We start from the raw sequence: 9,158 nt of genomic DNA on the forward strand, positions 1-9,158 counted from the left end.
TCTCTTGCTCGTTTGAAGGCTCGACTGGTCGCCAAGGGGTATGCTCAGGTTTATGGGGTTGACTACCTGGATACTTTCTCTCCTGTAGCCAAGTTGGCCTCCGTGTGTGTTTTGATTTCTCTTGCGGCCTCATCCCATTGGCCGTTATTTCAGCTTGATGTCAATAATGCCTTTCTTCATGGTGACTTGAATGAGGAAGTCTATATGAAGCAACCTCCAAGGTTTGTTGCTTAGGGGGAGTGTGGAAAGGTTTGTAAGCTCAAGAAGTCCTTGTATGGCCTAAAACTGTCTCCTAGGGCGTGGTTTGGAAAATTCACTGATGTGATGTGTGCATTTGGACTATCAAGATGTGATAGTGATCATTCTGTGTTCTATCGGAAGTCTGATAGAAAGAGGATATTTCTGGTTGTTTATGTCAATGATATTATCATTACTAGAAATGATGTTGAAGGAATCCAAAGTTTGAAGGCATATTTGCAACAACACTTTCAAACTAAGGATCTTGGATGGTTAAAGTACTTCTTGGGAATTGAAGTTGCTCAGTCAAGAAAAGGAATTTCTTTATCTCAGAGAAAGTATGTGTTAGACCTGCTCTCAGAAACAGGTATGTTAGGATTCAAGCCCGTTGATACTCCAATGGATCCAAATGTGAAGCTTATGCCTGAAGGAGGTGATGTGTTAGATGATCCTGAGAAATACAGGAGGTTGGTAGGAAAGCTGAATTATGTAATAGTGACTCGACCTGACATTGCCTTCCCTGTTAGTGTTGTGAGTCAGTTTCTTTCGTCCCCACATACGTCACATTGGGATGCCGTTGTTCGTATTCTGAGATATCTTAAGAAAGCTTCAGGATGTGGCCTAGTATATTCAGATCATGGACACAGTCGTATTGAAGGGTTTTGTGATGCAGATTGGGCTGGTTCTCCCATTGATAGAAGGTCCACTATAGGATACTGTACTTTTGTTGGGAAAAATATTGTGTCTTGGAAGAGCCAAAAAACAAATTGTTGTGGCGAGGTCTAGTGCTGAATCTGAGTATCGAGCCATGACCCATGTTACTTGTGAGTTGATGTTGATAAAACAACTTTTAACAGAGCTTGGTTTCAGTTGCACTGATTCTATGCAGTTATGGTGTGACAACCAAGCTGTTATTCATATTACATCTAATCCAGTGTTCCATGAGAGGACAAAACAGATTGAAGTCGATTGTCACTTTGTTCGTGAAAAACTACAACAAAGAGTTATTTCTGTAAGCCATGTTCGCAAAGGAGAACAACTTGCAGATGTTTTTACCAAGTCCTTGGGGCGTGGTAAAGTGGATTATATTTGTAACAAGCTGAGCATGATTAACATCTATGCTCCAGCTTGAGGGGGAGTGTTAGAAAGCATCGTAGGAGAGGGAGGTGACTGCAAGATAGCGCAGACTCCTCCCCGCGATAAAGTTAGTTCCCCAACTGGGGTAGGAGTCCTAGTACACTAGGACTTGTGGTAATTTACTAATTAGATTAATTAGTTGTTAGCTAATTAGTTTCCTAGTTTGTTTCATATTCCTAGTCAGAGTAGGACAGCTGTCCTACTACTATTGTAGTTGAGAATTATCTATTTAATAAGAAGAGGAGGGCAGTCCAATCTACAAGATTGAGTCTGTCCACCGTAAAAGGCTCTCTCACTCTTTTCTCTCTCGGTCTCTCTCCCTCTCTTTTACTTATTCTATATTTTCTACAATTGGTAATGGGCGGATGGAGCCATCAAAGGCTGGTCAAACCAACTGGATTATCATGGCTTCTGCCACTATGTGATCATCATTCATCACTTCTTGAATTCTGACAATCCCTGGCTGGTTGGCTGGCTGGGACCACTTCCCTTGCTTTTCAACGGCTTTCTTCCATTCCAGCAGATGACAATTGCGCGTAGCAAAGAAAGTGGATACGCTAATGTGCAATGGATTTTGTGCGTCGTGCTCAAAAACTGAAGCACGGCCTCTGCTTTCTTGCAACTTGACTAAGCCCTACTTGCTGCTTATTGGTTTTTCCATTCTTCAAGCCACAACCAATCAAATGAAACCTGGTGAAAAAGAAGCATATGAAGAAATCCCTGGTCTACGACCACCAGCGATTAGGGACACTAGCTACCCTTTTCTGGATTTGTGGGGGGAGGATCCAATGGATGTATATACCACAGCTTGAGACGAAACCTGAGAGGCAGTGAGTGTAGTTTATGGAGCGTGATCGTAGTTCCAATAGCGAAGGAATTAGAACTATTGGCGGTCGCGAAGGATACGAAGAGTTTAGGCATGTAGGTTATCATTGCCGTGTGGCATTGCAGTTAGCACTCTAATTAAGTTGTCCACTTGTATTCCAATAACTTTTTAGTCCAATATGCTTATAAAACAAATAAATAAAGGAGAAAAGGTGCATTATCGTTTTTCCAGATGTCACTATATGCTTTTGAAGATTTGTTGAAAAATTAATTACATTTGAAGAACTTGGACCATTAGTAAAGTACGGAACAGCCCCATACATGATGAGCTATATTGTTGAGATGGCTGAAATTGACATGTGGCCTGTATAAAAACTCCTCATCTATCCAGTGATTAGAATTACGAAATCTATCATTCTATCCCTTCATGTGGTCTCCCATGCTAGAAAGGTTTCTGGTATTGTTGGTGCCAGAAACCATTTTTCCCAAACTTTTGCTATTTTTGTTGAAATATTCTGTTTATACGGCCATATTTTTCCTGTTTTCCTTTGACACCCATTCTTCTCAAGGTGTTTATCATTTCATGGGTTGCTTACCTCACTGGAATATGACTCTGCTAAATGGTCAGTGGTATTTCACAGCAATTATGACTTGATTGACTGAGGAACAAGGGTATTTCTATTAGGATTGTAAATAGTTCCGTGTTTATACAAGTCGAAATTTCATTATTGCGTCACATTTTGAACTCTTCCTTGTTCAATTATTTTTTATCAATTTAGTGCAAGTAAGATTTAGTGAAGTCTTGATGAGGGTTTCGAAGAGTCATCAAATGATGTTCAACAATGGGTGGATTTGTTCTAGATTCATATCAAGGGGTTTATGACATCTAGAATGTTTGGAATGGTTGTCAAGTTTAAACATGCATACCCTGACCTATTCTTTTATTTCCTTTTTCTCTTTCAGCACATTTCATGGTCAGCAATGGTATGACTTAACTAATGTGTGGTAAAACTATCCAATATGAGTAGCCATATAGTGCATAGAGAGACCTATTCAGTGAATCATCTCCAGCCACTTCCTAGGACTGATATCTGCCTATAGTCTTAAAATATATGAATCTAACATAAAAGGGACCAAACATCTCAACATAATTTTAGAACTGTCAACTCTTCTCGTCAAAGGTTCTTCTGTTTCTCTCCTTCTGGAGCCTCCTGCATACCACAAAATGCATCTCCATCCATAGGGTTTGACCATAATTGCAAGAAGGAATGCTTTGCCATGAATAGAAAATGTTTTCCATCTCTTGGGTGGTACCCACTCTAACCTGTACCAGCTAAAAAATAGAAAGGGGCATTCTGACCAACTCTAAGTGAGAAAAATGGTGGTACTAAATTTCGTACACTCCCCACGGCCCACACTGTACATTTAGTGTACTGCTAGATTTCTCTCTCCTTTAAATGGTTGACCATGTACTTTTCTTGCCTCAGTTGACATGAATCAAATGCTTAATATGTGAGTTTCAGCATTATGTGTTCAATTTCAAAACTAATCAATGTAGAACTCATAATTCATTGTTTTATTGGACAGCAGCGCCAAATTGTTGATTCAAGTGGACAAGCATCTGCATCTTTAGCTCCCGGACATTCCTTTCTGCCCTCAGCCACTGGTTCTACAGCCGTGTCATGGACTGTGCACATAACAGATAATAGCTCTTCTGAAAATGGACTTCTTCCAAGTTCCAGCTATCATCATAACCAGCATACGGAGCCACTTCCAAGGGATGTGCAAGATGGATTGAGCGCTGCATCAAATGCCTCTACTTCATCTAATCTGGGGGCAGCAAATGGACCACAAGAATATGCTGGTTATTCATCATATACAAATTCTGCTGATCCTTATGGTTATGGCAACACAGGATATCAACATGGTTACTATTACCAATATCCACAGCAAGCAAACCATTCGTACTCTCAACAAGGGGGTGTATATCAAAATTCAGGTGCTCCTTATCAGCCTCTTACCTCATTTCAGAATACAGGGCCTGCAAGTTATACAAGCACTTACTACAATGCTGCTGATTATCAGACAACTGGAGGTTACCCGAGCAACGAGTATAATAATCAGACCAACTCCTGGAATGCTGGTTCCTATGCACATTATCCCTCTCATCAGTATTCAGCCTACTCTTCTTCAGATTCTAATGGTGCTCAAAGTTCTAGTGCTGTAGCTGCAACTCCACTTCATTATCAGCAACAATACAAGTCATGGGCAGAATATTACAGTCAAACAGATGTTAATTGCGCTCCCGGGACAGAGAATATTGCTGTTACCAATGCAACCTCTTCGGGTTGTGCGGTGCCTGGAGCCACAGGTGGATATCCATTTTCAAATGGCCAGCCTCCACCTCCTGGTACAACATCTTGGAGACCAGAACCCAGTTCATCTGAATTTCCGCCTTTGCAGGTTATTCTTTTTTAATTTTTTTGATAAGTAAGGTTTGGGTTTTTCTGTTTCCTTTTTACTCGTTTTAGTTTGAGGCCATAGACCTTCCCACAAATTTAATTCCAAGTGAATGCATAAGATTGCCTGTAGTTCTCAACATTGAATTGGAAGATTCACATAAGGAATGCTTTTCTTCTTTCATTGCTGTAATTCCTGTTTTCAGTTTTTCCACTTTCTGTAGCGTGGCTGTTTTCAATTGGTTATGGTCACCTAATGAAGAAATGTTGATCGTTATTTTGTCAAGGCTATTATTTCTATTTTTTCTATGAAGTTATCATCTTCCATGTTTCTCCTTGTCATCCTTCATTTTATTGCTATAACATGACCTTTTAAGTGCACAGAGTGTCTTATAGTCAAAAAGAATTTGTGAACCTCTTCCTAGGGTCTACTGATTCCTAGGATGTTAATATGAGCTATGAACCACCCATGGGTTATGGGGTGCTGACTGCTGAGGCAACTAGATGAATTTACTGATGCAGTTGCCTTGGCTGGGCTGGATCGGAACAACCTCTTTGGAGGTGTAAGCTGATACAGAACCGGCCCAAACCGATTTTCTGGTCTGGCAGCGGTTGGTAGTCTACGGAGGAGATTTATTTCTATGTAATCTTTATTATGTTGGGTAGATTACATAGTGGATAGTTTCCATATGTTAATCTTTCTTGTTTTAGAGTAGTTTCTATTTTTACGTAAGGGTGTTTCTTCTTTAAAATTGCTGCAATTATGATAGAGAAATCACATTTGAAAGAAAGAACTTTTGAGTTAATTTAGTTGAAGGTGGGCAGGTTGCTGACCATGCTTTGTGAGTTTTTTTGTTGGTGTCTCCCCTATTTCCTTCCATTCTTCTTTTCGTCTTCTTTCCTCTGCTCTCTCGCTGCTCTTCCTATTTTCCCTGTTCACATTTCTCGCTATTCAATCTCTCTTCTTCTGTTATACTTCTTCTTTACTTCCTCCTTATCTACTCTTTTATTCCTATCTTCCTCATCTTTGTAAAACCCTCCATCTACCCCTGTTCTAACAGTACTGTTGAGCTATCACAATCTGGTTCGATTCTTCCTCCCTTTCCTTTGTTCTTCATCTTGTCTTGGGTGTAGAGTCACGGTTCACCTACCCTAGGCGACATCAAACCCAAGTTTTCACCTCTTACAAAGCCATCCTCCTAAGAGAACCAATTCCAGAACGCTTGCTGACCCTATTTTCTGCCTGGAGTACTTTCAGGGTTTCTTTTTTTCTATTGATGCTTGTGGTTAGGGGATTTGAAGCTTCGATTCTATGGGTTTGGGAAATATGAACATACCCCTTAGTCTTCTTTTGATTTAGAGTTATGATTGAGTAGCTGGATCGATCACAAGGAGTTTCGCTATTGCTGGTTTGCTTCCTATTGTGAACCCAAGTTGAAGAAGAATCGTGAGTTGTTATTTCTTCTGTATTTCATCACCATTCCTAGTTTATCCTTATCATTAACAGGTTTTTTTTGGGTGGATAGATAAATCTATAACAAAGGAGAAAAGAGAAAAGGGTGGGGGGGGGGATACACAAAGCCCCAAAGGTGGAGAATTGCATGAAGCAGGAGGAAACAACCTTAAAGGGAGGGAGAATTAAAATAGACAAAGGTAAACCCCAGGAGACAATAATAAGCCTGTTTGTTGGGGTGTCAATATCCAAACCATGAGAGATCCTACCGAGTCTGGAGGAGACGTCAAAGTAGTTGGCATTCCAAATCTTATTAACAGATCTAGAGTTGGAAGTCCATCTAACGGAGGTTACGCTTCATCCAAATATGATTGATGGCAGCACAAAACTACAAAAGCCGAGCTTTCGTGCATTGTCACAGATAGAACTACTAGCAAAAGTCATGTCAATCCAAATCCATTATCTCTGAAGGGGGAGCGCTTCTCCTGGCAGGCCAACATTTGGCTAGGATATGCTTCTAGATGGAGGAAGAGAAGGCGCAATCGAAGAATAGATGGCTACTATCTTCGGATCCATTCCAACAAAAGGCAATAGGCTAGAGGGACAGAGATGTGGCAATAGATGAGAAAGGCTTGGGTAGGAAGGCAGTTAGAGAGAGCTCTCCAGGCTGTTTAGCTATGATGGGAGATATGGGATTTGAACCAAACTACCTTATGGCAAGGGATAGAGGGGGGGCCAGATGAATGAATCAGGTGCCAAGTAGAGGGGGAGAATTGACCAGAGGAGGAGGGGGACGAGATAACCTTATCAGCTCTATCCATTCCATCATGAGAAGGAAGGGGGGTGGGGAGGACCATAAGGGGGAGTGAGATGGGATGCCCAAGGGGGGGGGGACCAAGAGCTATTGAAGATGATTGAGGAGACAAGTCAATCCTTAGTTAGCCTAAAGGAGTAAACCGATCTAGATCCTACTTGAAGGAGGAGGATACCATCTGGGTGCTAGTTGTCAAGCCAAAGGGAGTTGGATGCTCCATTCTTGTTGCAGGATTGGATGGCTTGTGAGGCAAGAGGCTTGGCATGGAGAATTTTACACCAAACCCAAAAGGAGTTCCGGTTAATAGAGGTGGTCCACAAGGAATCTTTGCAGAGCAAGGAAGATTAAACCCAAGAGACTGACTGCTACGAAGCTTGGAGACTAGCTTCTAGATAAGCTTAAGAATGCCAGTGGAGTTGGCATCTTTAATCCTTCTCAAACCAAGACAACCTTTAGACTTGGGAACGCAAACAGTGCCCAGAGGACCAACAAAGAGGGTGAAGGAATTTGACAGAATTGGTACCTTTCTACAGGAAGGAGCAGAAAAGGGATTCAATGGCTTTAATGGTGGATTTGGGAAGCTGGAAGACCTCGGACCAGTAAATATAAGAAGATTGAAGGACTGATTGGATGAGTTCAAGGTGACCAGTATAGGAGAGGAGTTTCCCTGTCCAAAGTTGGAGCCTTTTGCGGATTTGACTAAGCATGGGGGAGCAGTGTTGTCGTCAGCCTAGAGGAGATGAGAGGAAGGCCAAGATATTTGACAGGGAGAGCCGAGCTGGAATCCCGTGAGCTCAAGCAAACGAGCTTTGGAAGAATCAAAAACCTCGATAAGGAAGAGACAGATTTAAGGAGATTGATATGGAGACAAGAGAGGGATTCAAAGAGATGAAGGGAGGACATATTGGTTTCGATGTAGACCTACTTGGCTTTGGAGAAGATCATAAGATCATCAACAAAGGCGAGGTGGGTAAGCTTGAGGGCTTACACTTAGGAATATGAGAAATTAGGAGATTGTCAATGTGATACTGAATTGATCTGGAGAGGACTTCAAGGGCAAGATAGAAGAGAAAGGGGGAAAGAGGACATCCTTGACGAATCCCTACAGTGGAGGCGAAATACCCAGCTGGAGAACCATTCACATGGACAGAGAATTTGGGAGAGGAGATACAAGAGTGGATCCAATTGAGAAAACCGGGGGAAAGGACATGGCAAGAAGAACTTTGGAGATGAAATCCCATTTGATGGAATCAAACGCCTTATGAATATCAATTTTGAGGAGGGCGGTGGGGGAGTGGGATTCCATCAAAACCCACACACAATTTTATGGCAAAGAATGATATTGTCCGCGATATTCCACCCATAAATGAAGGCGGACTGATTGGCACTGACAAGAGAATCAATCACAAGTTGGAGGCGATTGGCAAGGATCTTTGCAATGAATTTGTATAGAAGGTTGCAAAGGGAGATAGGTTTGAAGTCAGCCATGGAAGAGGCCCCTTCCATTTTAGGGATGAGACAAACGAAGGTGTGGTTGATGTTGTGGATTTGAGAGGGATTGTAGAAGAAGCTTTTGATGACCTTGAAAAGATCAGCACCAATGATGTCCCAATCGGAGGAAAAGAAGCCCATGCTAAATCCGCCAGGGCCAAGGCCTTTGTTGGATCTATGGGCATGAACAACGGCAAGGATTTCGGGGTCGGAGGGGATGGCTTGGAGGGAGGGAATGAGGTGGCTAGGGATGAGTTTGTTGAGGAGGGGGGACACAGGGGAGAGGAGGGGGGAGAGGATGGGACAGAAGATATTAGAAAGTATGACATAACTTCAACTTTAATGGCAGCAGGGTCCAGAGGAGAGACCTATCATTGACCGTTAGCTGAGGAATGGGGTTGGCATTAGTCTTGGCTTTCATGGATTTGTGAAAGTAGGAAGAGTTGGAATCACCCAGATCTAACCATTTGATTTGGATTTCTCTTTATAGAAGCATTCTTCTTGAGCAAGAAGGGAGGAAAGCTCAAGGGAGGATTCTTTCTCTTCAAGGGCAAGGGAGGGGTTGGAGATGTCACATTGCAGATGAGATTGATGAGATTGAATAGATTCAAGCTTACTTCTGCAAGTGGAGACATAGGAGAAGATGACGCCGAAGGTGGAGGCATTCCAGTCTTTTAAGGGCAAGCTTGACATTCTTAAGTTTATGGGCAAAGGCTATGAGGTGCCGGGGGGGGGGGGGGGG

General features: G+C 42.2%; 1 protein-coding gene across 8 annotated transcripts in view; it reads left to right on the plus strand.

Annotated features, from left to right (window-relative positions):
- Positions 1–9,158, plus strand: part of LOC122084075 (SAC3 family protein A-like) — a 41,109-nt gene that overhangs the window by 9,646 nt on the left and 22,305 nt on the right. For 4 of the 8 annotated variants that reach the window (XM_042652117.1, XM_042652113.1, XM_042652110.1 and 1 more), the window contains one exon: positions 3,787–4,662. In XM_042652117.1, the coding sequence (XP_042508051.1) occupies positions 3,787–4,662 (876 nt within the window). Of the gene's footprint in view, positions 1–3,786; positions 4,663–9,158 lie in introns of those variants that run through there. The other 4 variants (XM_042652114.1, XM_042652115.1, XM_042652116.1 and 1 more) reach the window with 2 other exon arrangements.

Source organism: Macadamia integrifolia, chromosome 7 (assembly GCF_013358625.1).
Source record: "Macadamia integrifolia cultivar HAES 741 chromosome 7, SCU_Mint_v3, whole genome shotgun sequence".
Classification (NCBI taxonomy): domain Eukaryota; kingdom Viridiplantae; phylum Streptophyta; class Magnoliopsida; order Proteales; family Proteaceae; genus Macadamia; species Macadamia integrifolia.